At 41.4% G+C, this 23,231-nt stretch overlaps 1 protein-coding gene and 1 long non-coding RNA gene across 3 annotated transcripts in view; one reads left to right on the forward strand and one right to left on the reverse strand.

The window, feature by feature from the left end:
* Window positions 1–21,880, forward strand: part of LOC110743854 — a 41,936-nt gene extending 20,056 nt beyond the window's left edge. The window contains exons 2-3 of the long non-coding RNA XR_002523597.2: window positions 3,002–3,127; window positions 20,750–21,880. This is a non-coding gene — a long non-coding RNA (uncharacterized LOC110743854). The remainder of the gene's footprint in view (window positions 1–3,001; window positions 3,128–20,749) is intronic.
* LOC116273116 (nuclear receptor ROR-alpha-like) overlaps window positions 1–23,231 on the reverse strand; it is a 73,678-nt gene that overhangs the window by 20,296 nt on the left and 30,151 nt on the right. For both annotated transcript variants that reach the window (XM_031662055.1, XM_031662054.1), the window contains 2 exons: window positions 7,177–7,318; window positions 3,811–4,206 (listed from right to left, as the gene is read on the reverse strand). In XM_031662055.1, coding sequence (XP_031517915.1) covers window positions 3,811–4,206; window positions 7,177–7,318 — 538 coding nt within the window. The remainder of the gene's footprint in view (window positions 1–3,810; window positions 4,207–7,176; window positions 7,319–23,231) is intronic.

Below are 23,231 nucleotides of genomic sequence, written 5' to 3' on the forward strand. Positions count from 1 at the left end.
GACACTGAAACATAATAAACCTGAACAGCCCTTCTTGGAAGCACACAGACACTAAAACAGCATGAATAAATAACATAAACACACACACACACACACACACACACACACACACACACACACACACACGAACAAATGTAAAGGAAAGAATGAGAAACTGAGAGTGAGAGGGAGAAGCCAGTAAATTATGTGTCTTAGAATCAATGATGCTTGAGAAGAGGTGAGTAAAGACAAAAATAATGGGGAGTAAGAAACAAGAAAATACATAAATAAGGTAGTGAACTACCTCTTTTGGAAAGAACTCTCACTATATAAGATCGTTTCTAGAATGTAAACCAATTTTTGCCAATAAAAAAATGATGAAGATGAAGAGTTCACGGGGAAGCAGAGGGGAATGCTGTGGAGTGAAGGATGAGAAGAGGCGCATATCATTTCCTTCCAGGTTATGCTTCATTTCTAGTTAATAAGATACTTAGCATCTTGTGGTTTCACTTTGTCTTAAGAAACTGTGGCCACTTATCCCTACCTATTTAAAACAGCCAATAAAAAGTGAGACAACAAATCATGCAATGTACATGACATACCAGTAGAGGGCAGTGGTTGCATTCACACCATCTGCTCACCAACAGCCTTTCATTCCAATTCATAGTCGATTTGGCAAGTGTAACATTTTAGACACTTTGCTATTTTTAAATCTCCATTTCAGCAAACGCGAGTATGGTCAGGCTGAATAAAAGTCGAGAATTTAAGCATGGTCTCTCAGATAAAGTCTGGAATAGTGAAACACTTTGTGCTAGAAGTTAGGAGACCTGGCTTCTGTCTGAGCTCAGCAGATAGTCTATCTACCTCACTTTGTGACTGGGGCAAGTCATGTGCCCCAACCATGACTGTTTCAGCAATACAGCCAGCGCTTTGACACTTCAGATGGGAAGTCCTGGCGTCTGAGTTAGTCACAGATTTTCACAGTGGGAAGGAACTTTAGGAAGCATCTAGTCCAAACTGTCCTTGTTTAACAAATAATAATGACATTAAGAATTATGATAACAGTTAACACATATAGCATTTACTATATGCCAGTCCCACCTAATTTGTATCTATCCTAAATATATGTGTTTTCTCACTTAATCCTTAAAACAACCCCAGGAGAAAGGTACTAGTATTATCTCCATTTTACAGATGAGGAAACTGAACCACAGTGAAGTAACTTCTTCAAGGTGTCACAGCTGGCAAGTGGCAGAGCTATGATTGAGACACAGACCTTTATATTCTAGGGGTGGAGAAACTACAGCTCACAGATGTTATGTGACTTATACTGGGGTGTACAACTTATATTAATGCTAGGACCACCACCCATATAAGTGGATTTCTTGTCTCCTGTTTGCCCAATATATCAGTTGTTTCTCCTGTGCAAAGCTTTAGCTATCAATTATAGTAACAAACATAATTTGCACTTAAAACCTAGGTTGTTTATCTGGAATGTATAATTCAGGTACTAATTGTACACCAAGGGCAAAATTTCCTAGCCAAGGATGAAGACATATTTTTCACTAAAAGTAATAGGTTGTGCATACTACACTTGAAAGAGAGAATTGGACTTAGGACATGTTGGTTTATAATTTATCTTCCTATTACATAATTGGTTTCATTTGTTTAAAATGTGATGACAAAGTTTAGCCTAAAATGAAGTCAAGAGTCTTAAAGAGATAGCAGGCTGTAAGCCCCAAAAGAAATACCAGGGAAATGTAAGTAGCTTTGGAGAAGCAGCAACAAGACTTGGGCCACTTTCATGATACTCTTAGCTCCCTGAAACACTTTGCATGCATAAATGGGATAAGAGAATTACAGCCCAATTATATCCTTTCCAGATAAATGCTAGTTTAGTTTTGGGTTTGGGAATTCTCCTAGTGATGATCTCATTTAATTTATCCTGGAAAATGCCACACCACCTGTGAAAAATTCCTAATTTAAAAGCACATAGAGCAAGCAATGAGGGGGCAGGGCTCCCAGACTGCACTGGAGAGTGAGACCACGGAAGAGGAAGCTGACTTGTCCGGGAGCCTCAGGGAATCAGCTCAGCCATCTCTGGCCCCACTTCGGTGTCAGTGCATTTTTTAGCCAAAGTGCCATGTTCAAGGGCAATGCTTTGCCTAAGGCCTGTGGATTTATTTCAGGATTGAACATTTGACAAGCAAACAGGACAGAGTCACTAATACTTATGGTAAGGTGGAAGCAAACCTAAAGTGAGTCAGGTCATTTTTCATGGTATCATGTCAGCTTTCAATCAAATCCTTATTCATATCTGAAAATTTTACTTTCATTACAGTTCTGCTTAAGGCTCAGCCAACCAAGATTTCATGACAAAAATGGAAGGTTTTTGTTCTAGTTCAAGAAAAAAAAAAAAAAAACCAAACCTACCTCTGCTCAGCTTGGCTTCTAGTTCAGAGGTTTCTCTGTTAATCAAAAGAGCTGCAATACACCTTTTAATGCTGTTCAGTGGTTAAAGACCAGGCTTAAAATGTCTCTGCTCTTGAGGATTTAAATTTAGACCCATAAAGAGATGCTTGTGTAAAAACTGTAAAGAACATTCAATTTGTTCTATTTGGAGAAAGATTTTACTGGAAATATAAATTTTCACTTAAAAGATGTTTTATGGGGTGCAGAGGTAGAGAAACCATCTAAAGAACACAGCCATTATTTCTGTGAACTGAGGATTTCTGTGCTCAAGTCTGAACCTGCTGTTTCTTTTCCATCTGAAGTCTTCATTCTCTCCTCGTATTAACTTAGTCATCTCCACAGCAACTAATTGAAATATCCCAAAGGATTATAACCTTGTGTGAGGAACCACCAGGAGGAGCAGATCAAATTCAAAAACTACAAAGGTTCTTATCAAAGTTTTTCTAATAATAGTGCTGTACTTAAAAATCGATTAAATATAGCAGTGGATGTTAACACAACCTTCTTGAAATGGAAAGTTGCCCATTGTCTGTGTTATCAACATTTCTAGGTCACATCTCCCAAGAAGCAGTAATGTTCCAGCAATAAGAAAAGGACAGTTTTTTGTCTTTTGCATGGTGAGCCTTATATGAATTACATCAATTTTGTTACCAATATCCATCATCAGATCATTTTGGTAAGTAAAGCAGCTAATTTCTGTTGAACATTTATACTGTATATCAGAGTTGCAAAACTTAGATGCCTACAGGGGCTGTGCATATGATATAAATGGCAGGAGTGGGGTGGGCCCATTGAAAGGTGTAAGCCCCTGGCTGTTGCCAGTTGGCTGTTGACATTCACAAATGTTGGCCCACTGTAAATAGATCATTTTTTCCCCTCCCACAAGAAGCTAAAAAATCTGAACTTTTGGGTATAATTATCCAAATTTAAATATTAGCAACTGATTCAAAAATGTTAAAACTGCACTGGTCAAAAAAATACGTCTATGGGCCAAGTTCAGTTTGTGGACTGCCATTTTCTTTTGTCACCTTAGGTATAAAGCAATCCCTGGAATATAACTAAACCACTAATGAAGTTAATGTAGCCATTTCCTGAGCTTCCAGTTTTCTGCAGAATTCAAAGACTGCTTCCGTTGGTTTTGTCCCATTTCTAATGCTGAGAGGTCAATGCAGGTATTGGATAAACCATGGGAAACAGCAGAGGGTCAAAAGCAAGGGGGCAGGGCAGAAAATGAAGTGGCCCAAATGGTAAAGGTGAATTGCAACATGTAGCAGAACTCATTAGAGGAAAGTCAGACATGCCCCTTTTACTTTAAAGGGCATGAACAGAGCATCCCAGGAGAAGCATGCATGCCATTACCTAATTCTGCCATGGACACAGTTGGGGAAGTCTCGCCGTTGGTGAACGAACAGTAGGGAAAGAAGCCTGATGCTGGTGTGTAGTCACATATTGGTTCTGGTTTGATTCCATTGATATCAAGACCTGACTGGTCTGGGGAAGGCTGTATGTCCAGGTAGAAGCTGCTGACGGCGGAGTCTGCCTTACTCCCCTCAGGGGTGTGCCCGTCAATGTAGTTACTGAGGTCGTCGTGAAGTTCCGTCAGCCCGTTGGCCGAGATGTTGTAGGTGGGCGTCAGCGGCTCGGCCTCTCCAGGCTGCTGCTGGTGGTCGCGCTGCTGCTGCTGCATCCGGTGTTTCTGCACTTCTGCATACAAGCTGTCTCTCTGCTTTTTTGACATTCGGCCAAATTTTACAGCTGGAAGAAAAAAGCCAAACCATACTACATACAATGCGCTTTTCTTCAATATTCTCTCCTGCGAGCTTTGGGGTTTCCTTTGAAGTCTCAGACAATCTCAATCCAAAACTGCATGACCACAAAATAAGGACATATTCAGAGGTGAAAACAGTTCCAACCCACACAGGCTCACTCCAGCTCCCCAACAGCAAACACACATCCCAGAGAAACTCATGTTGCAGAAAGAGACCTGGTGCAGGTAGGAGAGGCCCAGAGAGATGCCATCTCTGTTTTCCTGCTGTCACATCCCCACTCTACCCACTGGGCCCCACTGATAACTTAATGGGCTGTTCACTCTCCCTCTGTGCAGCTGGTTTAGGCTGCCTCTTTCTCTCCCACATGCAGACCAAGGCGCAGGGAAGCAAAGACTCACAGGGTTCGAGGAGTAAAAAGCAGCCAAACCTCAGCGCTCATTCAGTTCACTGCCCTGTGCGCTCTGACGGTCCTCCTTGATCAAATGGCTAATTCTGCAGCTGCATTGTGAGGTCTGAATGAACTGGACGAGGCCTCTCTAATTCTTTGAATTACATCAGAGTACCTGACCCAAGAAGCCCCTCTTCCACTCATAGGTCATGGCAGCCCCTGTGGAACCCTGAGACCCATCTTTTTATTTATTTATTTATTTATTTAGAGACAGAGTCTTGCTCTCTGTCACCCAGGCTGAAGTGCAGTGATGTGAACGTGGCTCACTGCAGCCTCAACCTTCTAAGGTTCAAGCGATCCTCCCACCTCGGCCTCCTAAGTAGCTGAGACCACGTGTGCACACCACCACACCCAGCTAATTTTTTCACTTTATGTAGAGGTGGATTTTTGCTATGTTGCCCTGGCTTGAGGTCTGGAACTCCAGGGCTCAAGCAATCCTCCAGCCTCATCCTCCCAAAGTGCTGGGATTACAAGTGTGAGCCATCACACCCAGCCGGACCCATCTTTAAACACTTTCTGCTGTTCTCATTTAGCCTCAAGTAATCACAGCATCAGGATTTGGAAAGGACAAATATGGTGTTATAATATAAGATCCTTATAATATATAATCCTTGTTGGGCAGATTTCTGTTTGTAATGCTTCTCTTTGGGATGTGTCCCCATATTTAAAGTGGAGCCATCACTATAGTAACTTTCCAGTTCATTCAGAATATCAAATGAATTCTTGTGAAACACCAAGATAACTGAAAACAAAAACAAACACAAAACCCTATGATTTCCTGGTCTGACTTCTTCCATGAACTCATTGATTTTTCAGCTCGACTCAGCCTTTGCTGGAGGGACTTAGTTCTCCTAATAGATTGTGATTAAATTTATAGCTGATGGGGTGGATGCATCCAGCCATTTGACTAAGATCATAGTTATGAGAGTCCAGGGCAGGAGGCAGGATAGATGGACACGAAGTTGGGAACCAAAGCCCCCACAGTGGCCAGGTGGTGAATTCTTTTCTTGCCAAAGAGGACGCTCTGTCCTTGTTCACAGAGGAAACAAGTGAGCTGGAATACTGGTCACTTTCCAGTTTCCACGACTCAGATAACAAACTTAGGTGGTGCTGCTCAGGCAGCAACCAGGCTGATGTGGGCTCTGAGTTTCAGAACCATAATTTCATAACCTCCAGAATTCATTCTATGCCTACAACAACTTGTGCTATTTCTTGTATGCAAAATTTTCAGAACGCATACTGAAGGTGCTTAATGTTTTGGAAAACATTTTCTAGGACACCTAAGGGGCCTAATACCCACAGGTGAAACTTTCTGCTGTGACTCTGCAATTATGATTTAACTTTTGTCTTAATATTAACAACGGCAATTATATCCTGTAAGTGAAATAAAGGGACCAGCTCTTGAGAAAATGCACACACAACTTCTGATTTGAACTTACAAATGGAGGAGATATACCTAACTTTGTCGGTTTAGTACCATCAGAAGATGAAATCTGCTGAGTTGCATGTCACAGGAATTTCTGAGAATATGGTGGAAGTTCTGTGATTTGTAACTTCCAATGACAAAAGCTTCACTTTTGTAGTGGTGCACAGAGTGGCCTCTTAGAATATGCAGGAGCAAAAGTGAACTTGTGCCTATGTAGGTCTACGGGCGCTAAGAACATCAGATTACGGGGAAGGCAGACTGTTGGAAAGCCTGCTCCGCATTCTGAAGTATTTTTCCACAGGCTGAAATTCCATTGGAGGAGACATTTTCCTTCAAAGGGATCTCTTAAGAGAGCCAGCTGGTATATTTGGAAAAAATCCTTAAAATGGACCCGCTGTGCTTTCTGCCCAGTTTCCACGTATAAGCATAACTGTCTTGAAATCTGGTGTCGATTATTCAGTGCACTTAAGATAGTTTTCCAGGAAGATCTTGAAACGTTTTGTACTTGAATGATAGATGGTCTCTATTCCTTAAAGTAGCTTCGTTTAATGAAAAGAACACTTGTCATTGAGCCATGCTTTGCACTATTTTCACACATTCTGTATGTACAAATAGTTGGCTTTGGCATGTGATTCAAAATATCCAGTTAGCATAAAAGCGGCTTCATCTCAACCTCCAATAGACTTACTAGTGTAAAGCAAGTAACAGTTGTGGTTCACGTATCCTACGGGGGAAAATGCCTAGAGGAGGCATCTTTAGTAAGGCCCCAGATGACACTTACCGTCAATCAATCGACCCACCTATAATGGCTGAAATATCAAAAATCTGAAGGTGTTCTGACCACGAGACACTTCTCTTCCACACCACCCCCACCCATCAGCCAGCTGGCTGACACTGAGGATGAGGAGGAGGAGGAAGTGGCTGCTGTGAGTTCTATGAAGCTGCCAGAGGAGCACGGGGGGCGTGAGGTGGAATAATGAGGAGGGGACAGGCGGGGCAGATATTGGCAGATCTGAGTCCAGGTTTTAGAAGGCACTTTCACAACCCCTTGCAACTGTACAACTCAAGCTGTGAGAGCTCACCATCTCGAGACATCCCCACGGCAAGGCATTTCTGTAATCGACAGTGTTGGCAGCGGTTTCTACTGGTTCGATCAATCAAACAGTTCTTCTGACGAGGACAGGAGTAGGTGGCATTGCTTTGCTGACTTCTCCTGAAAAAGCCCTGTGATACGGTTATAAAATATAAAACAGGTTAGTGTCAGAATGAGTGGTATGATACTGAAGGCAGGATGCTAGGCACTGAGCGGCATTAATATTTAATGGAGAATTAAACTTGTAGCAGAATCATCCAGGAGACCATTAATGAAATTAAAGTCACTTCTTTTTCCTTGAGTAAAATTGATCCCCAGGGCCTAATCCTCCATCCCTTATACATGCAAAACTTTCTTTAACTTCAACAGACAGTTGCCCATGTAAAAGGCATAGGACCAGGTCCTTGTTCTTGGCTTCTGATGATCAAAAAGCAATGTGCCTGATGGAATGATACAAAGGGACTTACCTTTAGCCTTTATCTCCAAGAGATTTTTTTTGTACAATAAACACAAAACACTTCCCTGGAATCTCCAAGTTAAGGAAAAGGCAGCCATACCATAACCTGGGCACTGTGAACCTGGTGAACCATGGTAATCTTCACTAGCCCACTTCAACACATGGCCCGTTAGGCGTTTCTTACTTCCCAACTTCGAATCTACTATTGCAAGCATTAGATAACACTTGGATGGATTATTTTGGCAGATCAATCAGATTGGAAACATTCCCTCATCCCTGACAGTTTAGAAATACCACATGTTCAGAACCATGGCCTTTAAAGATTGAACAAATCCAGTTCGATGCTCATCAAGTTGCTCTCATGTGTCAAGCACTGTTTGGGAAATGAGAGGGGATACAAAGATGTATAAGAAGCTACTGACCTCAATAACTTTATTTTTGTTTGTTTGTTTTTGCTAACTTCCTGAGCTGTACTTTTAGCTGATTAATTTTCACTGTTTATTCTTAAAGTGTTAAGTTTTCCTTTTAGTGATGTTTTAAAAGCAACCCCAAAGCTTTACTATGTAGTATTTTCATTCTCATTCAGTGAAAAACATGTTCTAATTTTCAGTAGGTTTCTTCTTTAATCCAGATGTGATTTAGAAGCATATTCCTTAATTTCCAAACACACGGGGGCTTTTTTCAGGGGAGGGGGCAGGGTCTTGCTCTGTCATTCAGGCTGGACTCCTGGGCTCAAGCCATCCTCCTTCCTCAGCCTCCTGAGTAGCTGGGACTATAGGTGCACACCATCATGCCTGGCTAATTTTATATCTATCTATCTATCTATCTATCTATCTATCTATCTATCTATCTATCTATCTATCAACTTTTTTTTTTGGTCGAGATGGGGGGTCTCACTGTGTTGTCCAGGCCTGTCTTGAACTCCTGGCCTTAAGTGATTCTCCCGCCTGGGCGTCCCAAAGTGTTGGGATTATAGGCATGAGCCACTTTGTTATCTTTTTATTGCTGATTTATCTTTCAGTGGTTTTGCAAGCTAGGGATGTATGCAGAAAATAAATAAGATCAGTAGAGTCATTTCCATGAAGCAAAGCCATGAAGGGTACAAAAGATGATTATTATCTTCGAAGCTTTAATTGTGAAGATAGATGACCCCAACAAGGGCGACACTAGTGGGGAGAGGTAAAATCCTAAAGAATCAACAGAATGGCAGGCAAACTGATAAGGGTGCTCTCCCACCAAATGATTTTTCTGGAGGTCAATTTGGCAGTTGTATGAAAAATTTTTAAAAAGCCTACCCACTGAGCTAATCTTTGAAGGAATACACCTTAAAGAAATATTAAGAATGGTACAAAGATTTTCCTACAAGGGTGTTCTTTACAGTACTATTTATAATATACAAAATGTAGAAAGATCCTAATTGTCCAACATTACTGAATTAAGAGAGTCATATTGTATACTCATACAATGGAATTCAGCAACCACTACAAATGGTATTTCAGAAATATTGATATAAAAAGGTGATAAAAATATACCATTGAATTTTTTAAAAAGCAACTAAAGAGCTAAACATAGTATAATCCAAGTTTTGGGGGAAAAAGGGCACCCATATATTTACTATAAAAGAACATTTGGAAAATTATGCCCCAAATTGTTGGCACTAGTTGGTGGGGCCAATCAGATTTTAATTTTCTTTTTGTTTATCTGTGCTTTTTTTTTTTTTTTTTTCCTACAATAGGCAGGTGGGAAGGTATGTGGGCAGCTTGAGAGGAAGTGCACCTGCCTTCCTTTGTAATGGTTGGGGGCCTTTGTTAACCAAGTTGATGTATATGACCTCAGTTTCCAGTTCTTTGGAAAATCCAACCTACGATGAGACGGGGCAGGACCCTGACTTCTCACTCCTCTTGTTTTCAGCCAAGCTGCTTGCTAACCTTGACATAGGCAAGGCTGGGGGCCTCATGTCTCAGATTGTCTCTCTGTTGTACTTTAACTCTACCCTCGATCAAGTCCCGCCTCTTCTGTAAAGCAATCTCTCTGAAAAATATCTAAAGCTATGTTTTTTATTTTATTTTATTGTTTGTGTGTGTGTGTTTCCCCTGTGAAAAGGAAGTAAGAAGAAGTAAAGCTTTCTTTGGGGCTTACTAGAGAGAATTCAAGAAAATATAAATGGTCACAGAGGCAGATAATCCTTAGAAAGAGATACCAAGAGGTCAGCTGTCTCGGTATTCATTTTCCTCTGAGACACATAATCTCTGTCCAAGCTGAAAGGTGTTTCTCTCTTTTTTGAGACTCACCTTCATACCCTTGTGTAAAGGCATCGCTGTGGATGCCTAAAATCAGGAATTTATTTGCTTTTCTTTTAGTTGAAGTTGAATTTTGTTTGCTTCACATTAAGCCTGTTACAGTTTCTTCTATGATCACCAAATACGGGGAATGTCTGAATGATTTTTTTAAATCTTTAAGTGGAGCTAGTACTTGAGGGCTGCCATGCTGTTTCCCAGATATCTCTTCTGAAGACCAGATCCCGGCATCTGTCACCTTTCTTTCTAGGCTCTTTTCCACTTCGCATATTTCTTCTCAGAATCCTCTCCAATTTCTTCACTACTACTTCTTGTTTTGTTTTTTAAAACTGAGGCAGGGTTTTGCTATGTTGTCCAGGCTGGTCTCGAACTCCTAGGCTCAAGTGGTCCTCCCACCTCGGCCCCCCAAGTAGCTGGGATTACAAGTGCAAGCCCCTGTATCTAGTACTATTTCTTCATTTCTTTCAAAAGTCTGAAATCCAGAACTAGACACAGCTCCTGAATAATGGTTGGGTCATTACGGAAAAGGATGCCACTTTTTAGTTTGCATACACATATTAAGTTAACTTCCACCCACCATTAATAAAGTCCAGGACTGTTAACGCAGAAACCGTATATTAATCATCAGTTAGCTCTGCTGTTAAGGGCATGAGAATGATGATGACAGATTATCAGTCTTAATGAGTACTTGTATTAAACCGTATCTTTTTATTCTGTATTTTGGATGCAGACATCTTAGGGCTTTGCAGACACTGGAGGGACTATCCTTTCAGGGCTGGAAAACTCCTACATACAGCAAACAACCTGCTGTCAGCCACCTCTCACACAAAACCAAGCGGGCCAGAGCCCATATCCAGGACACCTTCTTCATCAGGCCCTTACGCTGCTTCTAGCCATGATTCCCCTGCCCCGGTCACACCAGGGTCAGGTACCAGACAATTAGGGACAGCCCCTACCCCCTAGCACCGTCTGTAATGATTCAAACTAGCCACTTATCCTAAACCTGCTCATCCTGCTGCGCCTTCCTTCCTGTGGAAAACAGTGGGGGCTCTTGGCAGTGTTTCTCCACATCCCTCTCCCCTTCACAGACCCTGGCGCTTCCCCATGTGTCCCCTGTATGGCGTGGCATGGGCCCTGTCTCTAGGGATTTGTGAGTCCAGCAGTCCCTCCTTAATCGCCATTTTGGTTTCCTTGTTTCAGTTACTTGTGTCAACTGCAGTAAAAGAATATTAAGATAGTTTGAGAAAGAGAAAAGCAGACAAAGACCACGTTCACATAATTTTTATTACAGTATATTTTTATAATTGTTTTATGTTGTTACTGTTAATCTCTCATCGTGCCTAATTTATAAGTTTAACTTTATCACAGGTCTGGATGTATTGGAGAAAACAGTATCTAAAAGGTTCACAGTTTCAGGCATCCCCCTGAGGCTAAGGGGAACTACTGTGTAACAAACTTCTTCCTTCATGACAGTCATCTCCATATCTGTGTGTCTTACGATACCTGATTAAAACAAATCCCAAGTACCATTAAAACAGCACTGACTTTGTACTAGGCACTCTATGCTTTATGCAGATTGTGACATTTACTTCCGACAAGGGCAATATTGGGCAAATGCTATCATTTCCCTACTTTTAAGGATGAAAAAACGGAGGCTTAGAGAGGTGTAGTGACTTGCTCAGAGTCCCCGCTCTAGCATGGGGTAAAGCCAGGATATGACTTCACATAGTTTAACGTCAGAACTTACACTGTCATCTTGTTTTGTTTTTCTGCTTCTCTTGTGTGTCAAAAGAATTCCTCCTTAGTTGTTCTCATACAGGGCAAGCATTAAATTAGGTAGTGTAAAAAACAAGTTATACAAAACAAAGTAGCAAGAGCAATCTACTCTGAAATTAGTGTTTTCCCTAACATTAGCACCTTTAGCTGACCCAGCTTCCTACCGCCCAGACATTTTACAAAATCTCATTCTGTAGTTGTCTCCTGATCTGGATTAGGAGTCACATAAGAAAATCAGTCTCATGAGTCCATCATTTTTCCTCATTTCTGACCAGAAGTATTCTGCCCCATTTACTTCACCTTACTTATTTCTAAATCACTTTAGCTCATTTAAACAAACAATGAAACTTACTGCAAGGGCACAGAATAACTATCATGAAAGATGTCTGTGTAATTATGCCATAAATTGCAAGGCAAACTCATGAAGCATTCCGTATGTGCTTTGAGCAGTGGCACTGTGGCTGGAACCAATGTCCAGCTTCCATACTATCTATCTGCTTGGAAAAGGATTACCCTTATTTGGAAGTCTCAGTTTGAGGATTTGGGGAAAGCAGGCACGCAAGCAGACACGCCTTATTCTTTACAGCATCATTTATACCTCAACTAAGTCAGCTGAGCAAATGCCTGCTGAAAAGTTCTGGGAGTGGCATAGCTAAGAACCAGAAAGGAGATCTATCTTTTGGATTAAGTCAACAGAGTCATGCCCACAAGGAGAACTATCAAATATCAGACGCGAGAGGTGAAGTGGGGTTATAAGGTGAGAGCTGAGAAGTGAGAAACAGGGTAAGTAAACCTCCATGACTCAGACGAATACTGAACTTTGCATTTCAGGAAGAATGAGGGTTTGGGTTGCTGCTGATTTTTCTTTTAAAAACCTCTTCTTTTCCGTATTCCTTGTGGGGGTGGTTATCAGAGGATTAAGGATTTGGAAAATTAAACAGATAAAATACTAAGAGTTAAATAACACGCAAGAGGAAGAAAGATTAGAAGAGAGGAAGAAGAAGAAAAGTAGAAAGTGTGGTAGGTCCCTTCCTACCTCAGGGTAGAAGTAGTGTGCTTCTAAGTACAGAGATAGATTTTGTCTGATTGGGGAGAAATCCTGCAAAAGGATTAGGAAGTGAGTGAGCTGAGAGATGAATTCCAGGGCTTGGAGGTCATACAGAGAGCAGGGGAAGCACAAAGCTAGGGCGTGAAGATTTGGGTGGAACTGAGGAGGTGTTAAAAAAAGTGCTGAAGTTGTGAATTAGCTGGGAAAGATATCAAGTACATAATTTGGCAATTTTGTTATTTCTAAAACATGAGCTAACAAATTACTTGGCTGTCGTAAAAGTTCACTTTTTATGGATGTTAAAATACATGGAGATGTGCATTTACAAACATGGTGGGCTTGAGCCAGAAGGCCACCATGATACATTTCAGGTAGTAGATGCTCAGTGTGACTGTTGGCGCACTACCACCACCTAGTGGCAGCATATTAACACGCGGCTATTGCAAATAGAAAATTAGAATAAAACAAACAGGCCTTTGGCGCTGAAAGAAGTTGAGAGATTATCAGGTACAGTGGTTCACATATGGGTGATGCATCAGAAACATCCACAGAGCTTTTAAAAGATACACCTTAGATTTATCAAACTAGAACCCTTGGGGATGTGGTCCAGGCATACATAGTAGTTTGAACAATAAGAAATTGCCATTTTTATAGGTCAAAAAAGAAAAAAATTGTCTTTTTTTTTTTTTGAGACGGAGTCTTGCTCTGTCACCAGGCTGGAGTGCAGTGGTGTGACCTTGGGTCACAGCAACCTCTGCCTCCCGGGTTCAAGTGATTCTCCTGCCTCAGCCTCCTGAGTAGCTGGAACTACAGGCGTGCACCACCACGCCCAGCTAATTTTTGTATTTTTAGTAGAGACAGGGTTTCACCATGTTGGCCAGGATGGTCTCGATCTCTTGACCCCATGATTCGCCCGCCTCAGCCTCCCCAAGTGCTGGGATTTGCAGGCGTGAGCCACCACACCCAGCCAAAATTGTCATTTTTATAGTACATATTTTTAAAAAGCTCCCTGAAGACTTTGACTTCCTCTTGTTAAGAACCAGAGATTGATTCTAGTTTTCTGATTTGCCAAAAACAAAAATGAAGCTTAGAATGTTAAATGACTTGTCCAAGGTCCTGTGGCTGGTAAGGGTCCGTGCTGGGACTCAATCTCTTGTCCTCATTTTAAGTCCAGTGCCCTCTCATTTAAGTGTATCTTCTTCAGTGTGGGACAAACAAAACAGTGTCACACATTCTTGATTTCCTGACATAGAGTCCCTGCATATCCACCTTTTGTTTCAATTCTTACTGTCTCAAAGACATCTCTCCAGTGTTTCCTCCCTTATTTCACCTAGCTTTTCAAAACGCCTTACGCTGACTTTTGTTTCTGATACGTGCCTTACCTTCTCTGGAAATTCTATTCCCTAATACTTTTTCTTTAAAAAAAAATGACTGCACACTATGAATTTTTCACTGACCCCCCCAGATGGGAGCTTGCAAACTGGGATGGAGGCCATGGTGTTCAGGAGAAGGCTCATACTGTTGCAAGAGCTGAGTGCTATAATTTCAGGAATTTTGTTGTTAAGGCTAGTTATTAAATCTGTTATTACACATTAACTGACACATTCCTGACATAAAAAAAGTAACCACTTTTTAACGATTATTTTACTATTATCAGTGTTCTTCAGGTTATCTATATCAATTATCCTTATATCTGAAGGTAGAAATACTATACCATGCTCTGCATCCCTTCCCTACTCTGCATTCTGTGAAAGAGCAGGTCGGGTGGCTTGAAAATGGCCATTGGTGGGATTATTTACACCACAGAAATTGGCAAATGCTACAAATAAGGGTTTGATTTATTATTTTGCTTACTGTCTAGATTTAAACAGTGATGGCCGAATGCAGTGGCTCATGCCTGTAATCCCAACACTTTGGGAGGCTGAGGCAGGAGGATCACTTGAAGCCAAGTGTTTGAGACCAGCCTGGGCAACACAGACCCTGTCTCTACAGGAAATAAAACAATTAGCCAGGTGTAGTGGCATGTATTTGTAGTCCCAGCTACTTGGGAAGGTGAGGTGGGAAGATTGTTGGAGCCCAGGAGTTTGAGGGTGCAGTGAGCTAAGAGTGTACCACTGCATTCTGGCCTGGGCAACAGAGTGAGACCCTGTCTCTTAAAAAAAAAAAAAAAAAAAAAAGACTGGGTATGGTGGCTCACATCTGTAATCCCAGCACTTTGGGAGGCCGAAGTGGGCAGATCATGAGGTCAGGAGTTCGAGACCAGCCTGACCAACTTGGTGAAAGCCTGTCTCTACTAAAAATACAAAAATTAGCCGGGCTTGGTGGCAGGTGCCTGTAATCCCAGCTACTCAGGAGGCTGAGGCAGGAGAATTGCTTGAACCTAGGAGGCAGAGGTTGCAGTGAGCTGAGATCACACCACTGCACTCCAGCCTGGGCGACAGGGTGAGACTCTGTCTCAAAACAAACAAACAAAACTGATGAAAATTACAATAATGCAGATTAAACTTAACAGTACATCATATCTAGTGATCCCACTGTGAGTAACACAAAAAGTGGAAGAAATGTTCTTCTAGTATTTGTAAACGATTAACTGAGTCAGCAAGGAGGTTATTCATGTCATCATTGGCGAATGAATGAAGTTCCAAAATGTCTTTGTTGTTTCACTCTCTTATTCATTAATGTAAACAAAATATCAACAACATTCATGTTGGAACTAGTCTTTCCTCAACTGTAACCATGGGGATAGAGGTAAGAGTTCAGCAAAATTCATGAGAGCATTCAGTGAGAATTATTTGTCTATATGAAATTTAAAATAAAGAATATTGTACATTTTATTATTGTTTGAAAATTACGTGAAATTACATCAGTGAGATAGATACCAAAGTTATCTACATACAGATAGATACATTTTGCTTTCCTGAGAGCCAGTTGTTCACAGCTTACCAGCATGTGGCTGGCCTGAGCCTCATCCTCGCTGTGTCACCAGCTCCCCGTCACGTTGTTTGAATATATTCCCCCCACTTTGGATAGGCATTCACCCAAAGTTGTGGTTTGGCCTTCTAGAGCCCCCACTGACTTTCCCCTTACCTACATAAGTTCTAAACACTTTAGCTGAGTTTTTTTTTCTTTCTGGAACAGAATATATACATTTAGAGACAGGGTCTCTGTCACTCAGGCTGGAGTACAGTGGTGCTATCACAGCTCACTGCAGCCTCGACTTCCTGGGCTCAAGTAATCCTCCCACCTCAGCCTTCTCAGTAGCTGGGACCACCGGTGTATGCTATCATGCCTAGCTAATTTCTAAATTTTTTTGTAGAGGAGACAGGGTCTCGCTTTGTTGCCCAGACTGGTCTTAAACTCCTGGCTTTAAGTGATCCTCCTGCCTAGGCCTCCCACAGTGCTGGGATTACAGGCATGAGCCATTGCACCCGACCTAGAAGAGAATATATCTTGACCCACAGCCTGTTTCCCAGCTGTCCTCTCCAGTGTTTTCTTGCTCAGTGACATGGATTATCTTACCCTCAGTTACTCAAGGCAGAAAGATGGGCTTCACTGCCTTAATCTCTGCCTCCTCCCCATCCATATCCAAGCGTCACCAAATTAGCCTGCTTCTTGGCACCTTCCTGTTTCTCAGATCCATCTACTTGTCTCCAACTTTACTGCAGTTTTCTTAAGTTTCCATGTCTTTCACTTCTTGAGTTGGTTATTATACAGCCTCCTAATTGGGACCCCTGCTTCCATTCTCATTCCCTCCAATCCATTTCACAGTTACTAAAGATATCTTCCTAAAACATCACACTCATCAAGTCACTTCTCTGCTTATGAGCCCCTTAATGGCTCCCTGCTGATGACCAGACAATGACCACACGTCCAGGCAGCTCTTCTCAAAGTCATACAATGACCAAGCCTAAACTGCTGTGTTCACAGTTCCCCAAAGAAACTCTCTCCTTCCCTTCAGGATTCACTGAGAAGACATTCACTTGTTCTGGGAACCTTCTCTGACCTTGGCCCTCCCAAAGCTGGTTGAGGGGCCCCTCCCATGTGTACCCTTAAGAGTCCTGAATTTATCCCCCTCCTAGCCCTTACCTTGTTGTATTATTAATGTCTACCTTTTCCAGGGACTGACTGCCTTGTTTCTTTGTTTCCAGTAGCTAACGCAATACTTAGAGAAGTCACAAATACTTGTTGAATGAACAACTAGAGGAAAAAACGGTGGCAGTGATAAAAACAGTGGTGACGATATGCTGAGCACCTACTCCCCACTAGGCACCATGTCGGACACTTTGCCATCATTATTTGCAATCCACAGCAGCCTACAACTGCAAAGTAGGGATATGTATCTCTGCTTTACAAATGAGCAAGTTAAGAGAGGTTAAGCCATATGCCCAAAGTCACAGAGCAGGTGAGGGGAAGGCCCAGGATTTGAATTCCTGAATCCTAGGTGCGTCTTATTCCAAAGGCCATAGACTTCTTAATATACCACCTAAAAAGCACCAAGACAAACATGTAGGGCCGACTGAATAACAACAACAACAAAAGATGAGCAAACAACAAAACAAACAAGCAAAAAACCACTTTTCATTTCTGTAGCCCAAGTTCCCTACAACGGTTCAGATGAGGGAGACGGCATTTTATAGGGTATCAAATACCAGGTTTCCATACAGGTAGGAAAGCACTCATTTGTTAGATATATTTTAAAAGCCTGGAAATATGCCTGGCACTTCCTACTGGAGTTTTTAATAGTTTTGTCTAAGAGTATGGACTGGTTGGACGCTGCCCTGTAGGTATGGCTGGGAAGGTGAACGGGGGTCTGATTCTGAGTTGTCCCCTCCTGCGTGGGGCTCTTTCTCAGTGAAACACAGGCTGAAATGCTGATCTGATGTTTGGTCTTTTGACAATTTTCACTTAATGAATTGATTCCTACAGTTCATTAACATACCCACTTCCACTTCTGTATACACATATGTCTTAATTAGCTGCTCATTGGCTGTTTAATTACAAGAAAACAGCTGACAGCTGCCTTGCTGAATTCTAATGGCAGACGCTTTGGAACGGCTACACACTTGCTTTTGACAACCAAGATTTCTTCATAACTCTGTGATTTATTATGAATGCTCATCTGCCTGCCCAAATTATTGTATTTTCCAATACAACTAAAAATTGGGAACTTGGGGGACTGCTGAGGTGGGTGTATGTCCACGTTTCATTTTATGTCTGAGACTAAGAAAAATGGAGATAAGAACAGCGGAGAATCTTCTATGTGAAAGCATGTACTATGTTACAATTTTATTTATCTTGGCAACTTCCTGTTGAGAATGTTCAGAAGCATGGGGGTGAGAAGGAAGAAATATCTTTGGATCAACGTGGGGCAAAAGTTAACTCTCTGGCTGGGGGGGAAAAAGAGGATAACTTCATTTCATTGAGGGGTAAACACAGGTCACGCATGTATTAAAATCAAGCAGATGAAATTATAAAATTAAAGTTGGGTGGGGGGCAGAAATAAAAGTGCTCAAAGACGCATATGAGGAAAAAAAGTTGTTCTTTAGAAAGGGTAGGCAGCCTCATTCACAAAAGTTAGCTGGTCCAGCCCTACACTCATACATGTGGCAGCAATAAATCACAGAAATTCAGATTTCCTGAGCTACGTTTTTGTTCAATAGTGCCTGGCCTCCCTGCAGAATTGTATGCGCAAGTGGTCTCTGATTAAAGCGGCCCACGTGTTGTATTTGGTGTGTCGATGTCTGCTTTTGACTGTGCTTTGCCATACTCAGATCCAATCCAAGCGAAGACATTCAGCAATGGTTATTCCCTAGCACGCACGTGGGACCTGCCCCAAGCCAGGTGCTGTGTCAGGGCCCCATCTACAACATGGCCTCGAGCCCAGGGTTTTCTGTGAGCTGAGGAAGGGCAGCAGTTACTAAGACATGATTAAGATCTAAACAAACAAATAAAAAAAAATCTGAATCATCGTGATGCAAATTGGGGTTTAACATAACCCTGCCACTTGCACATTTCATCACAGGACTGGAAGATTTAGCTAAACAAAAATTTTCACTTACCACCTGTGTATAACCGAACCGAAACTCAGGCGTCGTAAGGATGCAATAACAGCTTGTCCTTCCCCAAGTCGAATTTTCATTTTAAATGCCTAGCTCTAATACTGGGGCCACGTATTAAAAAGTGTTGAAATAAAAATGTTGAGCATGAATGTATCAATGGTGAAAAGTGGACAGAATTAGTTCACGGCTAGCGACATTTCACAACCGAGATAAAAATATTAGAATCCTCTAAAAGACAATTTGGGCCTAAAAGGAACATTCATAAAAGCTGCTTTTTAATCTAAACATAAAAAGCTCCAGAAATGGCTTTAACTGCTTCAGTGGGGGAAGGTGTCACTTATACACTCTAGATATTTTGGAAAGGCTTTTTTATTGTTTAACAAAATATATTTGTTAATGCAGAGACATTATCTCAAATTATCTTTACTGGGTAGAAGAGGAAGCTTTGAATAAGACATCATCTTAAATGTATTGACTGATGACTGTATATTGGACAAACGAATGCCACTTTATTCTTAGTCTTATCAAGAGGAAAAGGGTTTAAATGTAATCAGAAACCAATTCACGAACCCCAATACTGGACTGTGCATTATCATTAAAAAAACTTGCAGTTAAAATTGTATAGCCAAAATGTCTAAAAGGATATGGATTAAAAAATGTATGTGCGTGTCTGTGTATGTGTGTCTTGAGATCAAATGTTCATCCTCATCATCTGAGCAACCACTGTATCTCATGATGAAATTAGGAACAGAAGTTGAATGGCAAACAAGATGATTTCTCAAAAGCAAACCTTAACCAATGATTATTTTCCTCCTAACACTTCATATTTTTATTCACTTTGAAGATTGAACTTTAACATCTACAGCCTCTAGTGTTACTATGGCCTTTTCCTCTGCTGGCATGGGGCACGACCTGCCCCTCCTCCCTGGCAGGCCTGCCCCAGCGCACGTTATGCCCCCTAATCATGCTCACCCAAGGCTGAAACTAAATTCTTTTCCAAGAGCTCAGAAATGTCTCTAGGAACAGAACTAAAAACCTTGCAGGCCTGGATTCTAACATATGTTCTTCGGAAATGCAATATTCAGGCTGAAGCAGTGCCAATACATTGTTCCCTGATTCTTTCAAGAGAACAAGTGAAATACGTTTATAATTAAAACCTTGGCATAATGGAGTCCTTAAAAATTTGAGGATGGTGTGCCTGTCTACCCTCATCTTCCACTAGCCACAGAAAGTGACCCTGTGCTTCAATCAAACTGAGTTATGTGCTGTCCCCTTAATACAACCAAGACTGCCCTAGTTCTGGGCTTTTGCCTCTGCCACTCCTTGTTCTCCTCCTTCCTCAGCACAGAATGCCCTCCCAGCCACCTTCTCTGGGAAAATCCTTCCTCAGCTCCAGCCCACGGTTGGTTCCTCCTCAGTGAAACCTTGCTAGGCCAACTCTCCTCTAGACTACCGAGGTATGCTGCCTACTGTGGCCTTGAACTCCTGGGCTTAAGCAATCCTCCTGCTTCAGACTTCCGAGTAGTTGGGACTTCAGGCAAACACCACCATGCCTGGTCAATTTTTTTTATTTTTAATTTTTTTGTTGAGACGGAGTCTTGCTGTATTGCTCAGGCTGGTCTTGAACTCCTGTGCTCACATATTCCTCCCACCTGAGCCTCCCAAAGTGCTGGGACTACAGGTGTGAGCCACTGTGCCCAGCCTATATGTGCTTATATGTGCTTCTTATGTATATCATAGATTGTGGCCTTACTCTATAGTTAGTTCTTGCATTGCTATTTAGCTTTCCCTACACAGGCCTCATCTCTACAACTAGACCATAAACTGCTTGAGGGAAAGATTCGGTCTTCCCTTTGGATCCCTTACAGTGCTTACATAGTGCTTGGGCCCAAGGGAGTGCTCTTAGTATTCTTTTTTATTGACAGATTCTACGTAACATATTGCAAATGGTCACAACAATCAAGACTACACCCATAGATGTCCCAGAAATAATATCTGACTATACAGAGCAGCATTACCAAGCCACCAAGAAGTCTGCCTAGTAGTAACGGTGATAACAACAGCTAACACTTAGTAAGTGCTTTGATGCATCTGGCATTCTTCCAGGTACTTTCCTTAAATGCATATGACAACCCTATGAAGTTATTAAAATTACAGTCCTCATTTTACAGATGGGGGAACTGAGGCACAGAGCGGTGGTATAGGTGCTCAAGCTGGTAAATAGCAGTGCTGGGATTTCAACTTGGGCAGTCTGGTTCCAGAGTCAGAGCAGAAGCATGGCACCTGCTGTCTCTCTACAGACAGCAAAGGGGATGGGGAGAAGATGAGCCAGGAACAGCCAGAAACGACAGAAAAAGTTACCAAAGCTTCTACCATTTTTGCTGTTCATGTACAATGCTTAGCAACTATGTGCCAAAATCATTATTTCAGCAATTAAACAGGCCCTCTAATTTCTTATGGTTTCAGGTTGTTAATTTAAAAATGCAGTTTAAAATACATTCACAAAATGATTAGCTCAGAAGATGACTGATCACCTTTTTTCTCTCATTAGGTATCTATTTGATATGTCTAATGTGAAATTTTTCTTATGTTTAATTACACTATCACAGCAAAGTTATTTACAATTGATCATGATAGAAACACCTTTACCTGGTTAGAACATGATAAATAATTAACATAAAATGGCAAAAATAGAAGTCTGACTTCTATTTTTATAATTAGGAATAAAAGTGTTACAGCAGAGGGAAATTATAATGGAGAACAAATAGCATATGTATCAAATATAAACATATAACATTGTTCAAGTCCCTGGCTAGGCATAGGCCCAATCTGTTAACAAAATTATGTTTTATTTGTTTTGTGGTTTTCGTTGGATAAAGTCAACAGAGCAGAGGAACAGAGCCACAGATAACTGAAAATCACTTTGGCACTGAAGAGGTCTGCAGACAAGATCTGGAAGGGAATCTAGAAAAATGACAACTTTGGAATAATGGATACCTTTTGTTTTCTTACTGCTTTTATTTTTGTCATCATAAATATTAAGGGTAAAAAGAAAATTCACACTGTTTGTGCCTATGTGAACAGTGGTACTCAGTCAACTCAGGTTTTACTCAATAGCATGTTGTTAATTAATCTTCCAAATTGTTGGGGTATTTTATATGAAGTAGTATCCCCTACCCCTACACCTTGTCCTTTTCCCAGACTCGATTCCTTGATAATCACTTCCATCAATTACTAGATAATCACTTGCCTTACTGACAGACCCAGAGGAAGCGATCAGTTTTTTGGGCAGAATGAAGGGACAAGTAGCGAACTGGTATCCGGGATGCTGCCTAGAACCCTGTCCATTTAAGAAGACACCCAGGTGATACGCAATGCACAAAAAGCACTGGAACTCCCAGCAGGCAAGCACTGCAGTCTGTAAACCCTCTATTGAGAAAGGCCATGGCATGTCTACCAGGGACACAGATTTGGGAGGCAGAACACAGACAGGGTAAGGGTGAAAGGCAATGGCTACCTGGCCACGTCAGCCAAACCAACTCCAAAAATCAATGCGATGACAGTGGCCACGGGCCGCTCACTCTCACCTTATAACCTGGGATGGCATAGGCCAGACAGATTATTTCATTTTGTTTTGTTTTTCATTATTTTTATTTACTTTTTTGGAGAGAGGGTCTCACTCCATTGCCCAGGCTGGAGTCCAGTGGTATGATCATAGCTCACTGTAACCCTGAACTCCTGGACTCAAGTGATAAACCTGCATCGATCTTCCCTGAGTAGCTGGGGCTACAGGGACACACCACTATGCCTGGCCTCTCATTTTGCTTAATTTATTTATTTAGTCACCTAATTTTGAGGGAGGGCAGATTTTGGAAGTAAAGGGCATAAATGGTTCTGTAGTATGCAGAAATCTCAAGCTTTGCTAAGATGGGATCAACATGAAGCATCTGTACATGTACAAATTAGCAGATGTTACCATGACCAACAGTAAAATGAAGAATTAAGGAAATTATGAGGTTAATTTCCTTGAAGTCTCTTAGTAGTCATTTGTGTCTATAGGTATTTTACAACATTGTATTTTCTAATTTATTGAAAGGAAAGCTAACCCAATTTGTGGATTTTATTTTTTGACTCAACCTCAAAAAGCCTTAGGGCTGATTCAGGCCTGGTTGTAGCAATTGGCTGTCTCAAAGGCCTCCTGAATGTTTAAATAGCTTCTCTCCTGTTTATTTTGCACTGTTTTATCCTGTAAGCTGTCTCAAGGCCCTTCCAATATAAGCATGAGGATTTAAATCTTAATAAATTGAGATTTGAATAATAGAGGTAATCTGGGCTTGGGGGGTCTTGAATTATTGGGATAAACATATTTCCCATTTGCACATTATGCCTGTGCTGTACACATTGCCC

This window comes from Papio anubis, unplaced genomic scaffold (genome assembly GCF_008728515.1).
Source record: "Papio anubis isolate 15944 unplaced genomic scaffold, Panubis1.0 scaffold37, whole genome shotgun sequence".
NCBI lineage: Eukaryota > Metazoa > Chordata > Mammalia > Primates > Cercopithecidae > Papio > Papio anubis.